This window comes from Sciurus vulgaris (genome assembly GCF_902686455.1).
Source record: "Sciurus vulgaris genome assembly, chromosome: 4".
Lineage (NCBI taxonomy): Eukaryota > Metazoa > Chordata > Mammalia > Rodentia > Sciuridae > Sciurus > Sciurus vulgaris.
The window spans coordinates 31,785,847-31,805,842 of NC_136464.1; the positions used below are offsets into that span (position 1 = coordinate 31,785,847).

Genomic DNA, 19,996 nt, shown 5'->3' on the forward strand with positions numbered 1-19,996 from the left:
CGGTTGGGTTCCGTCCTGCATGTGCTGTCTGGTATTCTATTTTTTCTCCTGTAATTCTCTGAAAAATATGTCGATCAGCTCTGCCAGTGGGACTTTCTCTTGTCTGACAGTCTCCTTTTGACTCCTGGGCCAGATTAATTTCCCACGAGGTTCCCTGGAAGGGCCTCTTTTGAAGGCTTCTGTGGGGCCCTGTATGTGGGGACAGGGGGACAGGGCTACTCCTGGGGAATCACAGCCACCTCCAGCCCAGAGGGTACCTTTGAGCAAACTGGAAACAGGTGACGCTTTTGGAAGACATTTTATCGCCATCTGCTGGCAAGTGCCCGTAGCGAATGCACACGCCAGGACGCGGGCACTGTGAGCAGGCCATGGGAGGCCTGGGAACAGTGCCCGCTGGTGTGGGGGGGCTGCCCTCTAATCCTCCCTCTGCTGCCTCTCTCCAGGGTCCTCTATGGAAACAAGATCACAGACCTGCCCCGCGGTGTGTTTGGAGGCCTGTACACCCTACAGCTCCTGTAAGGACTGATCCCAGGGTGTCCTTGGGTGGGGCCCAGGGAGAGGCCATGTTCCTCTGGCCTCCCAGACTGCTGCTTTTCGTCTCTTTGGGGTATGGGACTCACTTGAGACAGGGGCTTGGAAGACAGGTGACCCAATAGGGCTGAAAGGCTATGGGGCTCTGCAGAGGCCAGACAGGAATGGGACATGGACGCCCGTTCAGAGCTGCTCGCGGGATATCAGAACCAGAGGCTGCAGAGACTCGGCCTGCAGTCCTGAGGCACTTGGTGGCTGGGGACAGGCCCGTCTCCTGCATGGGACACCCAGGCCTCCTGGAACCATGCATATTCAGAACTAGGTTTCTCTCCCAGGATCAGGAGACCCTGAATGCAAATGCCCCTGGGCAACCCTGCGGTCCCCTGGGAAGAAGGGGGAGCCCCCCAAATGCCTTCGGAGTTGAAGCTTTGTCCTGTGGAGTCCTGGTATCTCTCAAGGAATCTCTAGCAGGTCCTTGAAAGGGAGAAGAGCCAGGGACAGCAAAGTCCCCATGTGCAAGAAGGCAGGCAGACTCACTGGCTCCCGAGCTGCAGAGGGCAGCTTCCCCAGGGCTGTTCCCATGGGCCACTCCCTGAGGTCACTCATGCCCAAGCCAAGGAGGTGCCGGGACAAGTGAGGAGTCCACTCGGCCTCTCCTCACCCAGGCTCTGGCTCTGCCCACAGGCTCCTGAACGCCAACAAGATCAACTGCATCCGGCCCGATGCCTTCCAGGACCTGCAGAACCTCTCACTGCTCTCCCTGTATGACAACAAGATCCAGAGCCTGGCCAAGGGCACCTTCACCTCTCTGCGGGCCATCCAGACGCTGTGAGCTCCCTCCCACCTCCTCCTTTGCCTCCCTCCCTTCAGGCCTCAGAGCAAGAAGGCCCCAGCAGGTGGGCCTAGGGGTGGCTACAGCTTCCAGGTACAGACGGCTGTCCTTCCCACCCAGGTGGCCTCCTACAGAGGAAGGACACAGGCTCTGGGTTAGACATTGTGGGTTCCAATCCCAGTTATTCCTCTTTTTGACTTTGTGACCCTGGGCAAGTTAATAAGCTTCTCTGGGCCTCACTTATATTTTTCCCTAAAATGAGGACATCATAGAGTTGTTATGAGATTAAAGAATATGTTTGTACAAAGCTTAGTTCATTGTGAATGTTTGCTAAATGCCAGCTACAGTTAAATAATAACGATAATGATTATAATGTAGCCCACTGATTCTAAGACATGTTTCCAGGTGGAGAGCCTGGAAGTGAGGCGCATGTATAACGGATGGCATAGCATTTAATTGGCAGCATTTTGTTATTTTTTGATAGTCCACAAAATAATAGTGCAGCTTACAATTGGTAATGCCAAATCAGATGAAATACAGTAAAATGGTGATGACTATAAATTAAAAATTAGAGAGCAACAAATCTAGTAATTTGTTGTGATTATTGTGGAAAATTTCAAGCATGTAGTAGAGTGTTTTAGTCAACTATTTCGCTGCTTTAACTAAAAGGTCCCCCCAGCACAATGGTAGAGGAATAAAACTTTATTTGAGGGCTTATGGTTTCAGAGGTCTCAGTTCATAGAAGGCCGGCTGCATTTCTTAGAGCTCAAGGTGAGGCAGAACATCATGGCAGAAGAGTGTGACTGAGGGAAGCAGTTCACATGGTGATCAGGAAGCAGAGAGACGGGTCTCCACTTGCCATATACAAACATACATCCCAAAGCCACGCCCCAATTCCCACCTCCTCCAGCCACACCCTACCACTTCAGTTACCACTCAGTTAGTCCCTATCAGGGGATTAATTCACTGATTAGGTTAAGACTCTCATAACCCAGTCATTTCTCCTTTGAACCTTCTTGCATTGTCTTACATGTGAGCTTTTGTGGGATACCTGATATCTAAATCATAACAGAGTGAACCCCCAAGTGTTCATCACCCCACTATAAATACTGGCTCCCCACTTCCTTGACACCCAAACTATTTTGAAGCAAATCCTAGGTACAGTCATCTATGCAGACTTTATCTCTATCTCCGAAAGACAGGATTCTTCAAAAATAACCCCAGGGTGGGGCTGTCACTCAGTGGTAGAGTTCTTGCCTAGCATACACCGGGCCTGAGTTCTACCTCTAGCACCACACACACACAAACAAAACAAAGCAAAGCAAAAACCAACACTATTATTATATCTAAAAGCAATTTCTTAATATCATCAAATATCTAATTAGTGTTTGGACTTCCAGAGTCTCATACATATCATACAACTTTTTAATATTTCAATGGAATCCAGATTTAAATAAGATGTGCAACACAATCAGCTGGTACTTTTTCATGTGTCCTTTAGGTCATTTTTTTGTCAATAGGTGTCCTCTCTCTCTCTCTCTCTCTCTCTCTCTCTCTCTCTCTCTTTCCTCTCTGGTTCTGGAGATTGAACCCAGGGGTGTTTAACCACTGAGTCACATTCATCCCTTTTTATTTTTTATTTAGAGACAGGGCCTCCCTAAGTTACTTACAGCCTTGCCGAGTCGCTGAGGCTGGCATTGAACTTGTCATCCTCCTGCCTCGGCCTCCTGAGCCACTGGGATTACAGGCGTACACCACTGGGCCCGACTCATCCTCCTTTTTTCCTTGCAATTTATTTGTTGAAAACACTGCATGATTGGTTCTGTCAAGGTCCCTGGTCTGGACTTGGCTGACGGCGTCCTTGTGGGACTGTGCTGGAGTGGTCTGTGTCCTGCCAGATTGAAAACAGAAGTGGAGTCAAGTTCAGGTTTAGTCAACCAGCGATTGATTTTCTGGCAGGAGGATGTCCTAGGCAGGATCATGCCCTTTGATCAGGAGGCACATGAGGTCTGTCGCTGAAGCCAGTCTTGAGAATCAGGATCAGGTCCTGGTCTCTGCAGTGTCGAAGATTAAACACTCAAGAAACACTGAGGCGAGAGCAAAAAGTTTTATTTAAAGGATAGAACAGAAAGGGGACAGGGGAGACTCCTCTGGAGAGGAGGGGGTCCAGAGCAGGTGCCCAAGGGAGTGGGGGTGTCTTGCCCCTTTTATAGATTTTAGGTTTCCTTTCTTCTCAAGCCACCCTCTCCCATTCCGGGCAGGAAGATGACGTCCTCATTATCTCCCTATGTTCCATATCTGCCCTAAAAGGCAGGAAAGAGCTGCCCAGGGGGCACTCATTGTCAACTCCTTGATGGGAGGAACAGTCCCCCCCCCCCAGGCAGGTGACCTTGGCAACAGGGGAGGAGGAGGGGGAAGTGCTCTGGAGGTATTAGCATTCCATTTCTTTTGAAGCAGCCCCCATCTTCCCGAGGACCAGGTCATCTAGCTGCACTGACTGCCTGTCCTTGGTTCTGATCTCATGGCCTCTCCTTTTGTAATAAAAACAGCCATCGATCTCAATGCCCACTAATTCACCAGGGACCCCCAAAATGGTGTATTTGAATCCTGGTGTTCCTTCATTTGGTAATGCTGTTGTGGTTATGCTTTTAAAAAGAGCCCTACTCTTTTAACTGGAATGCTTCCTCATGGGGCAACTTCTCATCTACCATGCAGTTAACTTAGCACTAAAGGGTCCTCCTTCCTTCTGTACCTTCAGTCCTGAGCCTCTGGACTTTACTTGTAAGGAAACTGAGGCAGGGGGAGATTATGTGAGTCACCAAGTTCCCAGAATAGCTCCTAGAGCTTTGATCTCCAGCATCTCTTTGTCATCACTGAGAAATCAGCCAGTCTCCCCTCAGTCATGCTTCCTCTGTAGGAAAATACCTCATTGTTTAAGGCCATAAAGCAAAACTGACCATGAGGACCTATTATAAGTTAACAACCAAAGTACAGTTTGAAACAAGAATAAAAGAAATGCAAATCCAAGGTACAGCCAGATATTCTTATCAACCCTGGAATGGTGAAACTCCTTGACTGAGTCTTGTTTTATCATACCTGAGCCTTTAGTTCATCAAATCTTGCTAGATCTGTATCTCTCTCCAAGGTTTGTGACCAAGTACTTTGTGTCATTTTATTAATTTTACTATAGTTTTACTTGTCCCAAGAGATTTATTATCTTTAAAAAAAAAAAAAATCAGCCAGGTGTCGTGTCGTGGTATGCCCTGTGGTCCCAGCTACTTGGGAGGCTGAGGCAGGAGGATCCCTGGAGCCCAGGAGTGCCAGGCCAGCTTGGGCAGCATAATGAGACCTGCTTCTCAAAATCAAAAAGACAAAAATGAAACAACCTATCCTTATTGAGGCACAACTTAGATATATGAAGCCCAGTTGTCCTAGAGGTATAATTCAGTGACTTTTAGAAAATCCACAGAGTTATTCAACTTTCACAGCAAGCCAATTTTAGAACATTTCCATGGCTCCTCCCCCAAGTCCCTTGTATGAATTTCAATGGATCCCACTTCCAGACCTGGCCCCAGGTGACCGCACATCTAGATCCACCCCGTAGATCACCTTTTCTGGTCGTTCATCAAGTGAAACCGTGCACCGGGCTGCCTTTGGTAACTGGCCTCTCGCCCTTGCTGTGGCGTTTCTGAGGTTCACACATTGTGTGGCATGTCTCACCACTTTGTTCTTTTTAATTGCCGAAAAATGTTCCCTTGTATGGGATAGACCACATTTTGTTTATCCACTCCAATTGATAAAGCCTCAGATCTTTTCCACTTTGCGGCCGTGGTGAATAATGCTACTATGAACATTTGCTTACAGATCTTTGTGTGGACAAATGTTTTGATTTCCTTGGGAATTGATGGCTCACAGGGTAAATTTATGTTTGACTGTCAAGGAAAGCTCCCGCAGTTCCCACAGCGACTGCAGCATGTAGTGCCTGTGGTGTATCACCAGGGACAGAGGTCTCTACAATTTCACCAACATTGTATTACTTGCCTTAAAAAAAAAAAGTCTCTTTTGTTATAACCATCCCAATCTGTATGAAATAGTATCTCATTGTGGTTTTTAATTTGCATTTTCTCAATGACTGCCCCCTAAAAATCTGCCCCCTAAAGATCTCTAGCTGTAGCTCCTTAAAGCCTATTTTAAGAAAGTCAGAGAATCAGTCTTCTCTCCTCCCTTCTTTCCACTGTCAGAGATGTTCCCACAGTGGTGGCCACCTGGGTGGCAGATTTGGGGTGTGCCCTTAACACCCTTATCCTGTGCCAAGATTGTTCTCCCTCCTGGGCCCTTGCTCCTCCGACCCCCTCTGCCTTGTTATTATTCAAGTTTCTAATTTGCATCAAATGCTTAGGTTTACACAGAAGCCACTTGTCCCTGAGGGTTCAAGTTTTATGACTTGTTTTCGACCCAAATAGTCTGTTCTTAAAAGGATGCACCCTTTTCCACACCCCTGGACTGTTGGAATGTATGTGGAAACAACAGGATTGAATTGGTTTTTCTGCCATCATTGTGACAAAGGGGAGCAGTTAGCTCAGCAGAGGTGGGAGCACTATGCCCAAGCAGATGTGCTGGGGCGGCTGGAGAGGCTCCTAAGCAGTCCCTAAATCCTGGCATATTTTACATAAGTGACACACTCTACCCGGGAAGTCAGCAAACACATCTTCTCTGCAAATTGGCAATTTCAAAGTTGAGGAAAGAAAGTGGAGCTGCATGCACAAAAGATGGGAAGGCCCTGGTTCACCTGGTGGCACTGAGAGGAGCCAGAACTTGGAAAAGAAAGTGGGAGAAGGCGGGGTCAGGGGAGGCCAACTTCCAAAGCAGGGGCCAGAAGGCAGAGCCCAGCGGGCGATGGACACGTGAGAGAGTGGCCAACTTCTGAGCTGGGCTGGGCACAGATGCTGGACCAGAGTTCTCCTTAACTTGGAGAGTTCTGCAGCACCTGTCAGGGGCTGGGCTGAGGCAATGCATGAGATGACCTGAAGGATGCTCTGGGGTGAAGGAGAGTGCCTCAGAGCTGGCCCCTGGTGTGGTAGCTGGGATAGGTCAGGAATATTCTTCCCTATCCCCACCTGGACAGCCATGAGCAGGGTATACCCATGTGGTGTTGGCCCAGACTTAAGTGGCAGACCTGCTCAGCTCTGGTTCAGGTGTGGCTGGTCTGAACCTGCTGGGGCAATCAGGGCCTGTAAGTGGGAAAGCCACCACATTGGTCACAGAGGCCCCTCCTAGTCAGTTGTTCCCCATATCACCATATGTACCTGCCCGTAGCACAGGCAGCCAGGTAAGGGGGCCCCAGAGACTCCCCAGAAAGTGATGTTTTCTGAGTTTTCCTTGTGTGAACAAATGGCCTGTAAACTTTCCAAGGAGAGGCCTTGGCCCCATGGCCTGGTTGGGAAGAGTGCGTCCAGGTGCAGCAGAGGGGCTCCAGCAGGCCAGCCTTGCCACCTGTCATGTCCCCGTCCTGGAGAATGGCTATGGAAGATGGACTGCTGCTGCCTAAGTCTGCAGGCAGGGGAGAGGCCAGGGCCCATGGCTGCTGGGGATGCTCGAAGGCATGGCCTGCGGTGGCACCCACGTTCCTGAGTTCCCTCACCTTCTCCCGGCCTCAGCTTCTTCATCTGTGAATGAACAGGGGTGCTCCGTTCAGTCCCTCAGTCCCTCCTCCCTCCACTCATGCTTGCGAAGTGTCCTAGGGAGAGAGGGAAGGGTGGGCTGGAAGAGGAGGAAGAGAGGCTTGGCGGGACAGGCACTGCAGGAAGCTCAGCTAGCCCCTTCCTTCCTGTGATGCACTGGGAGGCCTTGACCATGGGTGTCAGGGTGCACCCTGGGGTCGCCCCAACACATCCCCCACAGCTAGCCCTGGTCTTCTGGCAATGAGCAGCTGTGTCCACCTCAACAGGCAGCCAGGCCCCATGCAGGTGAAGGTGGGCACAGTTTGTAGTTCTGTCTCCGATGCTGACTGCCCCCTTTGGACAGGCATCTGGCCCAGAACCCCTTCATCTGTGACTGTAACCTGAAGTGGCTGGCGGACTTCCTGCGCACCAATCCTATTGAGACGAGTGGAGCCCGTTGTGCCAGCCCCCGGCGCCTGGCCAACAAGCGCATCGGGCAGATCAAGAGCAAGAAGTTCCGGTGCTCAGGTAGCTGTCTGCCCAGTCTGTCTTCAGTCTGCTCAGGGACCCACTGATGTTTCCTGCATGGCTCCAAAGAGCGTGTCCTTGAGCACTTTGGAGTCATGCTAGAGGGTGCAGGCTCCATGCTCTGGTCTCAGATTCAAATGTTGGTTCAGTCCCAGCCCTCATTGTACTGAGCCCTGGGGAAAGTGGGGCTGGCTGCAGGCCCAGAGGGAGCACCCAGTCCCTCTGCTCTGCGGCTGACTCTTCAGCACGACTGCACTCAAGCCTTGAAAGATAGGAGACCTGGGAAGCTTTGCAGTGAGCTAGGGGCTTCCTCCAGACTTTGGGGCAGCAGAAGTGCTCTTGGCAACTATAATCCTCTTGGCATCTGGTAATGGCCCAGTCCCCACCTGTGCCTTTGCAAGTGAGAGGTTTAATTGGATGTGCTGCCTCAGCACTGACCTGGGCAAGGAACGCGAGTGCTCTGGAGTAAGGCTTCTGCACACAAGGGCTGGGCAGGTGGGCAGGTCCCCATGCCGGGTGCCAGCTGCATTCCTGGGGTACCTTCAGCCAGGTGGGGCATGGGGCCAGGGATGGCTGCTCCTCCACCATGGCGTGTCTCTGCTTCTCTCCCCAGCCAAAGAACAGTACTTCATTCCAGGTAGGAGTTGGGGACCCAGGACAGCCTGGAGGGGCGGTGGCAGCGAGAGGGCAAACTGGGGGAGGTGGAAGGCCCTGGGTTGCCGTGGGGCTTGGAGCCTGCCCTCTCCCCACAGGCACGGAGGACTACCAGCTGAGCAGCGAGTGCAGCAGTGATGTCGCCTGTCCCCACAAGTGCCGCTGTGAGGCCAGCGTGGTGGAGTGCTCCAGCCTGAAACTCTCCAAGATCCCTGAGCGCATCCCCCAGTCCACGGCGGAGCTGTGAGGGCCCTAACCCTGCCCCTCCCCCCTCTGACCCCACCACCCCCAGGCCCGCTCCAGGCTTTCCCCCGTCCAGCTCTATTTCGGGGACCACAGGGGACATGAACCAGAGCACAATGGCTGCTGCCGGGGCAGGAAGCAGCCTTCACCCTCATTGCCCACTGCTTCTGCCTCACCACCCTCGAAGCAGTCTCTGACACCAGGGAGGGTCACCATCCTGAGCTAGGGGTGGCTTTCTTCAATAATGAGACGCTTGTCTTCCTTCGGGGATATGATTCTGTAAGCTCAAGTTGGGGCTTAACATCCTTTATTATTTTTCTCTACCTACAAACATGAATCTGTCTAGCCACGTAGGCATGTGCTTGGATGCCTGCATGTCTCTGTCCTTTGTGCCTGCCAATCTTCATGACATTTTTAATGTTAAAAAAAAATGCCCATTCACCTCTCCCCCAGTGCCAGGCCTAGCCTTCCTGTGAAATGGGATCCATCCTTGCCAGATAAACGTCAGGGAGTCCCCTCAGTTAACACCCCAGTGCAGAGGTGCCTTAATACCCGTCATTTATTTATTGGTATGTACCTGCCTCTTGCAGACGATTGAACAACAATGAGATTTCCATCCTGGAGGCCACTGGGATGTTTAAAAAACTTACGCATCTGAAGAAAATGTGAGTTGCTTGTTAGTGGGAAGATGCCTGCCCAGGTGCTGGCCTGGGATGGGGAGCAAAAAGACCAGGGTTGGGGGAGACCCTCGGCAGGGGGTGGGGGACATGGAGTGTTGGATGCAAGAAGAGAGGGGGTCCTGGGTGCCAGCAATTTGAAATTCTCCCCACTGCCCCCTCTCCCAGCAACCTGAGCAACAACAAGGTGTCAGAAATCGAAGACGGCGCATTCGAGGGCGCAGCCTCTGTGAGTGAGCTACACCTGACTGCCAACCAGCTGGAGTCCATCCGCAGCGGCATGTTCCGGGGTCTGGACGGCTTGCGGACGCTGTGAGTGTGTGCTGCAGGGCACAAAGTCAAGCCATGGGGCAGGGTGTGCACTAAAGGGAAAGCCCGAGAGAGGTGGGAGATGGCCTCCCCAGGCCCCCCTGCAGCAGGACAGCTGAGGATCCCATGGTAGGGCAGGTGATCCCGCGTTGGTCACTCTGTGGAGAGGCCCAATCTCTCGTTCCCTGGGGCCGGTGTCAATGCCTGGTGAAGGGGTGGAGAGATGGGGCCCTCCCGAGGTCCCCTTTGCTTTGCTCTGGGGTCAGGCTACAGGAATACAGCGCAACGGCAGGCAAGAGGAACTGGGGGGCTATGAAGGGACCTTGCCAGGTGACGTGGTGTAGCTGGGGGAGCAGGGATGTTGTCCCTGGGATTCTGGGATCCATGACTCAGAGCCAGCCAGCGCCCAGGAGCTCAGTGGGCTCCCAGGGTCATGAGAATGCTGCAAGGAGCCCCTTTCCACCCAGTGACCGTGCTCTTCAGGTGACCCTGTGGATGTTTAGTGTCCAGTATAGACAGGTTGCCTGCCCTGTCGGTCTTTCCACAGTGACGGGAATGCCCTGTGTCTACCCTGTCCAGGCTACACGTGGTTGTGAAGCCCTTATTTAATTTCAGTTCATTTAAACTCAAATAACTACATGTGCCTAGTGACATACGAGGGGCAGTGCAGACATAGGAAAGAAGTGCCCATAACCTCGCCACTGGCCAGAAATGACTGCTGTGAACCACTGGTATAAACAACTGTCCTTCTGGTCTTTTTTTTTTAGTCATTGATGGACCTTGATTTTATTTATTTATATGCAGTGCTGACAATCGAACTCAGTGCCTCCCACATGCTAGGCAAGCACCCTGCCACTGAGCCACCACCCCAGCCCCTTCTGGTCTTTCATGTACATCTGTGTGCTTGCATGCACACACATATGCATACACAGATATAGATCTACCTGTGTAACCATCTCCATGGTCTGTCATAAACATATCAGTTTTCTCCAAAAATGTACTCCCACCCTCTTTGTGATCATTATCACTAGTGTGATAAGAACACCTACCATAAGATCTGTCCTTGTAGCCAATTTTTAAGCATATCCTGCAGCATCGTTTACTATGGGCATTATGCTGTTCTGTGATCATTAGGACCTGTTCATTCTGTGTAAAGGAAATACAGATATGTTTTAATGGAATCCTATAATAAGTTTTATTTAACAATCTTTTTCCTTTACATATCATTAAGTTTTTTTTACAACATCGTTTTGAATGACTATATATTGTATCATCACTGGAGATTTAGGCTGTTTCTGACTTCTTTATTTCAAGCAAGGCTATAATTAATATCTTTTTAAAAATATTTTTATTTGTGGATGGATACAATACTTTTATTTAGTTTATTTAGTTTTTTTAATATGGTGCTGGGGTTCAAACCCAGTGCCTCACGTGTGCTAGGCAAGCGCTCTACCACTGAGCCACCACCCCGGCCCTGTAATTAGTATCTTTAGCACACCATTCTGAGCCTACCCATGAGTACTGAGTCTTCCCTTTTGCTGGAGTCCTCAAAGAAGGCCAGCCTTTGGCAGAGGAAAGAGCCCTGTTGGAGACTGTGCACCTCACCACACACACCCGGGAGGTCCATGGTGTGCAACTGTGTATGATAGTGTCCTGTCACCCAATGATAATAACGCCCAGCGTTATTATCATTACTATATTTTGGATTCTTTTTCAATTTGGGAGGCAGAAATGGAATGCTTCTTGGGTGTCCTCGCTCACTCATAAGCGTGAACCTGTCCCCCGAGCGTGCCCACACCGGCTTCGTTTCTCTCATGACTGGCCTACTCTGTGCCAGGCTGGTTTTCTGCTTTCGTTTTTGGTGGGGTTGGGTTTCAGAGGATGAACACAGGCTGTTCCACGTGCACATGAGGAGGAAGGCACTCCAGGAAGACCTCTTGGGGGGCTAGGCGTGGCCCTGCAATGGCATAGCCCACTGTGGGGGCGGCAGGCTGAGAAGATGGCCTGGGGCTGGGTGGACATGGTCTCGCAGGTCACGGCAGAGTTTAAACTTGATTCTGTGGGCAATTGGAAGATCACTAAAGAGTGTTAAACTGGAGAGTGACAAGACGCGGGGCATTGAGTGGCACGTGGCCTGGAGGTGGGGAGAAGCCCTGGGCATCCAGGGAGTGAGCGGCGCTGGCTGCAGGGCCTGCTGTGATTGGATGGAGAGGAGGGGCAGAGCCGGGGCACCTTGGGGGTGGTCATCTGGAGGGGAGCGCAGGCCTGGGAGCTCTCCCTCGCGTGGCCGCGGCCCACGGGTGCCGCGTTCCTCTCTGCGGCTCAGAGCCTCTGGAGGAGCCCTGTGACTGATCTGGTGGTGGCCACTGCCCTGTGACCCAGGCAGACTGTGGTGGGCCACAGCCCAGGGCTCTCCCGTCCTCCCCAGGATGCTGAGGAACAACCGCATCAGCTGCATCCACAACGACAGCTTCACGGGCCTGCGCAACGTCCGGCTCCTCTCGCTTTATGACAACCAAATCACCACCATCTCCCCCGGAGCCTTCGACACCCTCCAGGCCCTCTCCACGCTGTAAGTCGTGGCCTTGGGGGACAGGCAGGCTGGTGACTCTGGAAGTAGCCTTTCCTGGGGACGATCTTGGGTCTCACTTTTGCAGAGCTCCCCTGGGGAGGCTGGGTCCTCCTGGCTTGTTGGAACATGGCTTCCACCACTCTGGAATTCCGTCTCTCATTCCCAGGCTGGCCCTCTGGGTGATTGTCAGTTGTGTGGGAAGGAGCACTGGGTGCATGGAGCCAGTCCGTGGCAGGTCCTATGGTGGCGGACCGAAAAGGGCCTTGCTAGGTGGACTGAGGCTGGCTGGGTGTCTTCACGGCCACACGACCTGCCCCTTCCAGAAACCTCCTGGCCAACCCCTTCAACTGTAACTGCCAGCTGGCCTGGCTGGGCGATTGGCTGCGGAAGAGGAAGATCGTGACAGGGAACCCTCGATGTCAGAACCCAGACTTTCTGCGGCAGATACCCCTGCAGGACGTGGCCTTCCCCGACTTCAGGTGTGAGGAAGGTAACTCGTGGGCCCACTTCAGGTGTGAGGAAGGTAACGCCTGGGCCCGGCAAGAGGCAAGAGGGTGAGCTGAGCCCAGCTAACGGGTGGGACAGGTCAGGAAGATGGGGAGTGGCAGGTGGCACCCTCACATGCCCCAGGGGTGGGGCAGAGTGGGGAGGGGAGGCTGGCACATGGGGAGGGACAAGGAGAGGCCCTTGCCTGGAGGTGTCTTTGTGTGGTTATAGGAAGAATGACGTGCTTATTGAAGAAAAATGGGAAAATATAGATAGAAGTAGATAAACATTACCTATGATCCTATCGCTCAGAAAATCAAGTAACGGGGCTGGGGAGATAGCTCAGTTGGTAGAGTGCTTGCCTTGAAAGCACAAGGCCCTGGGTTCAATCCCCAGCACCACAAAAAAAAAAAAAAAAAGAAAGAAAATCAAGTAACGTTTTGGTGCACTTTCTTTACATAAGTATGTTTAACCCAGAGACCTGCCTCCTAGCTGCTCCTGAGTGCACCAGACTTATGGGGTCACCCTCTTGAGCTTGGCCCTGATTGTGGGGGCCCTAAGAAGTCCCATCCTCCTCACTGACCAGGACTTTGTCCCTTCCTCCCTAGGCCAGGAGGAGGGAGGCTGCCTGCCCCGCCCACAGTGCCCCCAGGAATGTGCCTGTCTGGACACAGTGGTCCGATGCAGCAACAAGCACCTCCAGGCTCTTCCCAGGGGCATCCCCAAGAATGTCACAGAACTGTGAGTAGCCCAGGGTCTCACGCTCTCCATGTTGGTCCACAGGACTACACTGTGTTTTTTAAGGGGTTGAGGCCTGGTAGGAGGAGGAGAAGGTGCCCACGTGCAGGGATTGGCTGACTGGGAGGGGGGTTAGGGCTTTGCAGAAGCCCTAGTTTCAAGGAGACGTTGATCTTTTCTCGGATTCCCTCTCGTTGTCACCTGATGACACAAGTCTCCAGGGTGAGGGCTTCGTCCCATTAAATTAAGCTCCACCTTTAAAATAAAGAATAACATAGCCTTTTCCGCTTAACATTGTCTCCTGAGTCTTCCCCTCTGTCATGAAAACTCTTACAAGTGTGATTTTTCTTAACTAGTGACCTAATATTCTTTACATGAATTGACTATGATCTTAATGTCAAATCGCCTTTTGTTGGATATGTTTCCATTTTACTGTCATAAATAGCTCCAAGGTGAACATTCCTTCAGTGAAACCGCTACTTAAAGAGCGCCATATTTTTAGGACTCTTGTTGCTGATGCCTGGTGGCCTCCCAAGGAAAGCTGTTTCTCTTGCTTTGCCACTAGCCAGTGTAAACAGCTAGTGTCACCTGCCCGCACCAACGCTGAGTATTGCAGCGAGCCAATCTTGGTTGATTTGGATTTGGTGTCTGAGCTCCTCTGGGGCTGTGGATGTCAATGCAAGCAACAAATGGGAATGGGCAAACTCATGCTTTTGTGTTCTCTCGTAGCTATTTGGATGGGAACCAGTTCACACTGGTTCCAGGACAGCTGTCCACCTTCAAGTACCTGCAGCTCGTGTGAGTATTCAGGCTGCTTGAGGATCCCTGGCCTGCCTTAGAGGACATGCAGGCCATTGGCTTCTAGTCATCTTGGCTCCAGCTTTTCAGGAAATCCCTACAAACCCCACTTCGGGACGATGCTGATTTTAAATCCCCTCTTCCCTGGGGGAACACCTGTGCCTAGAGCTGATTGCCACCTAGTGGCCATGCTTGGGAATTACATCCTTCTGGGCATGGTAGGGTCAGACCTGCCTGCCTCTCTGCCCACATCTCCCCAAACCTCCTCCTCCTGGGCCCATCATTATTGTTAATGTGGGTAATCCGTGCAAGGATCAGAACCAGAGCAGAAGTAAAGAGTGATAGAAAACCTCTCTCTCCAACCTGGTCCCCTAAACCAAATAAGACACCGAAAGCTACAACTACACATTTGTAACTAAGTTCCTCTCAGACTACCATCTGCTGTTGTTGTGTCCTCTCCCTACCCTTTCCACCCCATGAAAATATACAAAATGATAAGCCCCAGGATAATAAGGTCAACTCATTTTAGCCTTCCAACCTAATTAGTACCTTACTTCCATTGTCTTTATCTGCTCATCGGCCAGTTTCTGCCCCAAAGAAGACCAGGGAACGTTCTATCTTAGTGTGCCTTCTCGGAGCAGTGGTGCATGAAGTGTGTCCTGCAGACCCGTGTCAGTCTGAGGACTGTGCAATGGGCCTGTATTTAGATAAGGAACCTGTCCCAGAGTGTGAACTGATATCTTGCTTCCTTCTTACGATGAAAACAACATTGGCTAAGCTAACTTTGTGTGTTTAGATTGAATTTGGCACATGTTTCTTGTTGTGGTCTGGTAACCGTCAGTTCAAGGATTGGCTCATTCCATTCTATAGAATTTCGTATCTCCAATTCACCTGTCTTTGCTTAATGACCTCAAGAGTGTGTTCTGAGTAGTTCAGTGGGGTGCAGATGGAACAGCTTGGCTGGTGGCTGGTGGCTTTGACAGAGAAAGAGAAAATGCTACAAGTCCCCACCTTCCTGTGGCCTACTCTGGCAAAGCTTCATCTGTGGCTAGGATACCCTTGAGGAGGGAAGGCGGGGACAGATCCATACTGTCAGTGTACCAGATGCTGCAGGGTGACTCAGGGAGCACACCGAGGCCATCCAGGGTTAGACCTGGCTCTGCCTGTGCTCGGCTGGGTGGTCCTGGATGAATTAATTGCTCTGAGACTCCTGGTCTTCATTTGTAAAATGGGGTTACTCTCTCCCTCGTAGTACTGCTGGGAGGGCTGGCTTGTGCACTAACCACACCAGAGGGAGAGAGAGGGCCAACAGCGCTGGCAGGTGGGAGGGATGGTGGCAGTGCCCTTGGCAGGAGCGTTTCTATGTTGAAAAGGGGGATGGCCAGCTCTGCCTGGAAAGGGGAGGGGCGAGGAAGGGGAGGCGGAGAAAGGGACGCAGCTAACTGTGAGCCCAGTGCACCTGCCTTCCACCCCTTGCCTCACCAGAGCACTGGAGCTCTGGTCCTCCTGGATGGGGACAGGCCCAGGGCAGGTGGGGGAGGGCAGGAAGCCCTAAAAGTGAGCCAGGTTGAGTTCTGTCTTGGCAAATGATGATGCTCTTGCTTTTTACAGGGACCTGAGTAATAACAAGATCAGTTCCTTAAGCAATTCCTCCTTCACCAACATGAGCCAGCTGACCACTCTGTGAGTCCCAGCAGGGCCTGGGTGGGGGCACAGGGGGCCCTGGCTTCAGCCTGCTCTGGGCATTGCTCCCTGGTTACTCATGGGAACTATGTGCAGACTCCCTCCTGTGCAGAGACTTTTGCAAAACATCTTTCATTGTTTCTCCTTAGTCTATTGACTAAGATCAAGTGTAAAAATACTTTCTTTGAGAAATACAAACACATGGAAAAGTGCAAGAACATAAATGGCAGCATTTAACAAATAATCATAAAGCTAGCACATGTGTAGACACCTAAGTCAAAACCAGCAGTGTTAGCACTTCGAAGCCCCCATCCCTTCCTATCTTTCTGCTCCCTGAGATAGCCCCCATTCTGATCTTATTTTCTCCATAGTATTGTCACCTACATGTGCATTTCTTTTTTCTTTCTTTCTTTTTTTTTTTTTTGCGGTACTGGGGATCGAACTCAGGGCCTTGTGCTTGTGAGGCAAGCACTCTATCAGCTGAGCTATCTCCCAAGCCCTTACGTGTGCATTTCTAAACATTATTTAATTTTAAGCATCCTATACATTAAATCATACAGGGCATTTTTTTTCTATCTAAGCCAGATAGGAGCCCTTTTGCTCAACATTATTATGTCTGTGAGACTCATCCTGTTGTGTGCAGCTGTGGTCTAGTCATTTTCATTGTATAGTGTTCCTTTGTAGGAATGTGCCACACTTCCCTCATCCACTCTATTTTCAGTGGGTATTGGGTTGTTTCCATCTTGGCTTGTGGTCAACAGAGGCCCTCTGAACATTTTTCTGCACCTAACCTAAGAAATTTTCAGGTGGTCTTTAATTATATGCCAATTTATCAGAAGGTATTAATAAGCATCCCTTATATTTTCCTGGTGCTTAAGAGTGTATCTCATTTGCTTTCCCAACACCTCATGTTACACATAATGCACCATGAACCTAGGGATTTTCCGAGGGTGCAATCATGGTCAAACGGTAGAGCCAATTTCCAGAAAGGGAAGGGGCCCTGACCCAGCCAGTCTCTGAGAAGAGAGTGTGGGCCGAGGCCAGGAAGACCTGATCTGGTTCCCCACCTACACTTACCTGACCCAGCATCTGCTAGGCAGCTGCCCCATTCCCCAGTCTTCACGACAACCTGACAATTTGCTCCTCCTTGGGGAGATTTAGCCTTGAAAGAGCAATTTGTGAGCCTGTGTGTATGGAGCCACCTCTGTCTAGGGCTGTGTTCCCAAGCAGTAGATCCTGCCCTCCAGGGACATTTGGAAATGTCTGGAAACATTTGTGGTTATCACATCTTGGAGGGAGGGTGCTGCTGGCATCTAGTGGACAAAGGGCAGGGAGGCTGCCAAACGTCCCTCAATGCACAGAATGGTCCCCATGACCAAGAACTGTTAATAGTGCTGAGGCTGACACGTCCTGACCTAAGTGACCCTTCCAGCCACTAGGGGGACAGAGCCCTTTCCTGTGATATGGACAGCTTGTTTATCTTCTTATTTTGTGAAATAGCTTTACTTGCTGGGCACAGCAGTGCACGTCTATAATCCCAGAGACTCAGGAGGCTGAGGTGGGAGAATCACGAGTTCAAGCCAGTCTGGGCCATTAGTGAGACTCTCAGCAATTTGGCAAGATCCTATCTCAGCACAAAAAAATAAAAAGGGCTGGGGATGTAGCTCGGTAGTAGAGTGACCCTGGGTCTAATTCCCAGTGCTCAAAAAACAAACAAACAAACAAACAAAAAAAAAACTTTACTAAAGTATAATTAACATACAACAAACTGCCTGTATTAAAGGGTAGAACTTGATAAATTTTGACATACACACTCACCCAGGAAACTAACGACAATCAAGAGTGGACCCCTGATGTCCCCTCCCACCTCTCCCAACCCCCAACCCCATGCAACTGATCCATCTTCTGTCACTATAAATTAGTTTGCATTTTAAAGAGTTTTATGTGAATGGAATCACAAAACAAGCTCTTTTTTGCTCGACTTCTGTCACCCAGCCTAATGATTCTGAGACTCGGGCTCGCCATTGCGCATGTTGGCGGTCCCTTTCTCTCACCGCTCAGCAGTGTCCCATGGCATGGATGTGCCCCGTCTGTTCATCTGTTCATCAGTGGGTAGACACAGGCGGGTCTCCAGTGTGGGGCTGTGGCAGGTGTCATCTTCCTTATTAATCTGCCTGTCTGCCTCAAACAGGCTCATTTCTTTGAAAGCATTTTAGATAGTGGTTTAGCAGGTGGACTGTGGAAATTGAGACTGAAAATCCCTCCCAATAACTTAATAACGTGGTATTGGGGAAGTTTTTATTTTTCTCACTATTTGGAGCCTCAGTTTCCTCATCTGTAAGATGGGAGTAGAAACAGTGGCTTCCTCTCCATCATATGTCCCTCCCTCCCTCCCCACAGGATTCTCAGCTACAATGCTCTCCAGTGCATCCCTTCTCTGGCCTTCCAGGGACTCCGCTCCCTGCGCCTGCTGTAAGTCTCCTCACAGTTCCTTCCTCCAGGAATCTGCCTTCCCCTGGGCCCTGCCACCCCCAGTGGGCAGGAGTGTCCCTGTGTCTGGGCCTGGGCAGGACTAATGCTGTGTTCAGAGGTGGGAGACCAGATCACCTGCGTGCGGGCCCCTACATGAGCGAAGCCATGAGTGGGAAATGATGTGAGAAAGGGGGGTTGCTGTCACCCCCAGGTTGCTTCTGTGGTGTGTGTTTTGGGGGGTGTCCCAAGACAAGATAGCCCCTCATTGCACACAAGCCTCCTACTCAGATCGGAAATGTTTGCAAGAGATCTGTGCAACTTTTCCACAAGTGCCTACTTGTGTGACCAAAGCTTTCCGTTATGTCTGTGATGACGACCACTGTCAGCCCCAAGGGGGGCAAGGTGACATTCCTCCAGCACTGACCTCTGGCTGGCCATATGAACTTCATTATCAACCTCTCAGTCTCCCTGGCTGAGAGAGGGAAGGCACACAGGCACATCAGTCCAATCGATGGTGCAGACTTTCTGCTTGAGTTATTTATGGTGGCAAAAAGGGTCCCCCAGAAGGTTTGGAAGATGGGGTGGTCCCCCGGGACTATTCAGGGCTTCCTCTTCCTTCCCTGAGGCCAGCAAGGCAGGGTCTCTGGACTGGAGCCCACCTTCCTCCTTGTGCTGACAGAGAGATCTGAAGGGTATGCACAGCTTGTCCCTTCCCCACAGAGGACTGGGACTGCCCCTGCACTGGACAGTCCCTGTCTCTGGACCAGGCACCAGCAGCTTCTTCTCTCCTCAGATCCCTCCATGGCAATGACGTCTCCACCCTCCCAGAGGGTATCTTTGCAGATGTGACCTCCCTGTCTCACTTGTAAGTAACAACAGCCCAATTCTCTGGGCCTCTTTGGATTTTCACAAACTTGGGTTCCTCCCTGTGTGGCCTCAGCCTCTCCCACACCCATGGTCCACCAGTCACAGTCCTAGTCCAGAGAATAGTCCTCCCCAAGCCTGGGCCGAGGTAGAGCTGACCATTTTCTGATTACTAAGCACTTCACTTGCGTCAGCCGCTGCAATCCCCGCAGTAATCCTGCAACATGGGTACTGTTACCCTGCACATGAGTAAGCAGGCCCAGAAAAAATGAGAAGCTTGCTCAAAGTTGAACAGCAGGTGGGATCGAGGGTCTGATCCCAGTGTCCATGGTGCTCTGTGCTTCACACTGTGAAAGATAAGTTCCAGAAGTTTCCTACCTCCCAAAGTGGCTTAATTGACATAGAATTGCTTCCAAAACCATTTGGCTGGCAGTACCATGAGGATTCCTTAAAAGCAGTAGTAAAATGGAGAAAGGGGACCCAGGGGAGGCAGGAGGGGAGGAAGAGAGAAGGCACTGGGGAATTAAACTGACCAAGTTGTTATGTGTGTGTCGAATATGTTACAATGAGGTGGACTATCGTGAGTAATCATAGTGCACCACAAAACATAAAAGGAGGTGGGCTCGATTCCTCAAAAAGCTAAACGTAGAATGACCTATGACCAGCAGGTCCACTCCTAGGTACATACTCAAAAGAGCCGAGATCAGGAATTTGAACAAATGCTTCTATGCCAATGGCTGGTGTCCATTACAGCATTATCCACAATAGTGCAAAAGTGGAAACACCCCGAGTTCTTCCACAGATGGATAGATAAGCAGAACGTAGAGGAAGGACAGGAGAGAGTCCATCAAAACAACAAGTTCCGACACAGCTACTGTGTGGGTGAAGCTGAAAAACACACGAGTGAAGTAAACCAGACCCCAAAGGACAGTACAAATGATTTTACTGA

The 19,996-nt window shown here is 50.9% G+C and overlaps 1 protein-coding gene across 2 annotated transcripts in view; it reads left to right on the plus strand.

Moving 5' to 3' along the window:
- The window catches only part of SLIT1 (slit guidance ligand 1), a 154,484-nt gene that overhangs the window by 105,956 nt on the left and 28,532 nt on the right, over positions 1 to 19,996 (plus strand). For both annotated transcript variants that reach the window (XM_079138105.1, XM_079138106.1), the window contains 14 exons: positions 444 to 515; positions 1,216 to 1,359; positions 7,388 to 7,551; positions 8,165 to 8,188; positions 8,304 to 8,448; positions 9,039 to 9,113; positions 9,294 to 9,437; positions 11,863 to 12,006; positions 12,330 to 12,496; positions 13,101 to 13,233; positions 13,960 to 14,028; positions 15,640 to 15,711; positions 18,112 to 18,183; positions 18,977 to 19,048. In XM_079138105.1, coding sequence (XP_078994231.1) covers positions 444 to 515; positions 1,216 to 1,359; positions 7,388 to 7,551; positions 8,165 to 8,188; positions 8,304 to 8,448; positions 9,039 to 9,113; positions 9,294 to 9,437; positions 11,863 to 12,006; positions 12,330 to 12,496; positions 13,101 to 13,233; positions 13,960 to 14,028; positions 15,640 to 15,711; positions 18,112 to 18,183; positions 18,977 to 19,048 — 1,497 coding nt within the window. The remainder of the gene's footprint in view (positions 1 to 443; positions 516 to 1,215; positions 1,360 to 7,387; positions 7,552 to 8,164; positions 8,189 to 8,303; positions 8,449 to 9,038; positions 9,114 to 9,293; positions 9,438 to 11,862; positions 12,007 to 12,329; positions 12,497 to 13,100; positions 13,234 to 13,959; positions 14,029 to 15,639; positions 15,712 to 18,111; positions 18,184 to 18,976; positions 19,049 to 19,996) is intronic.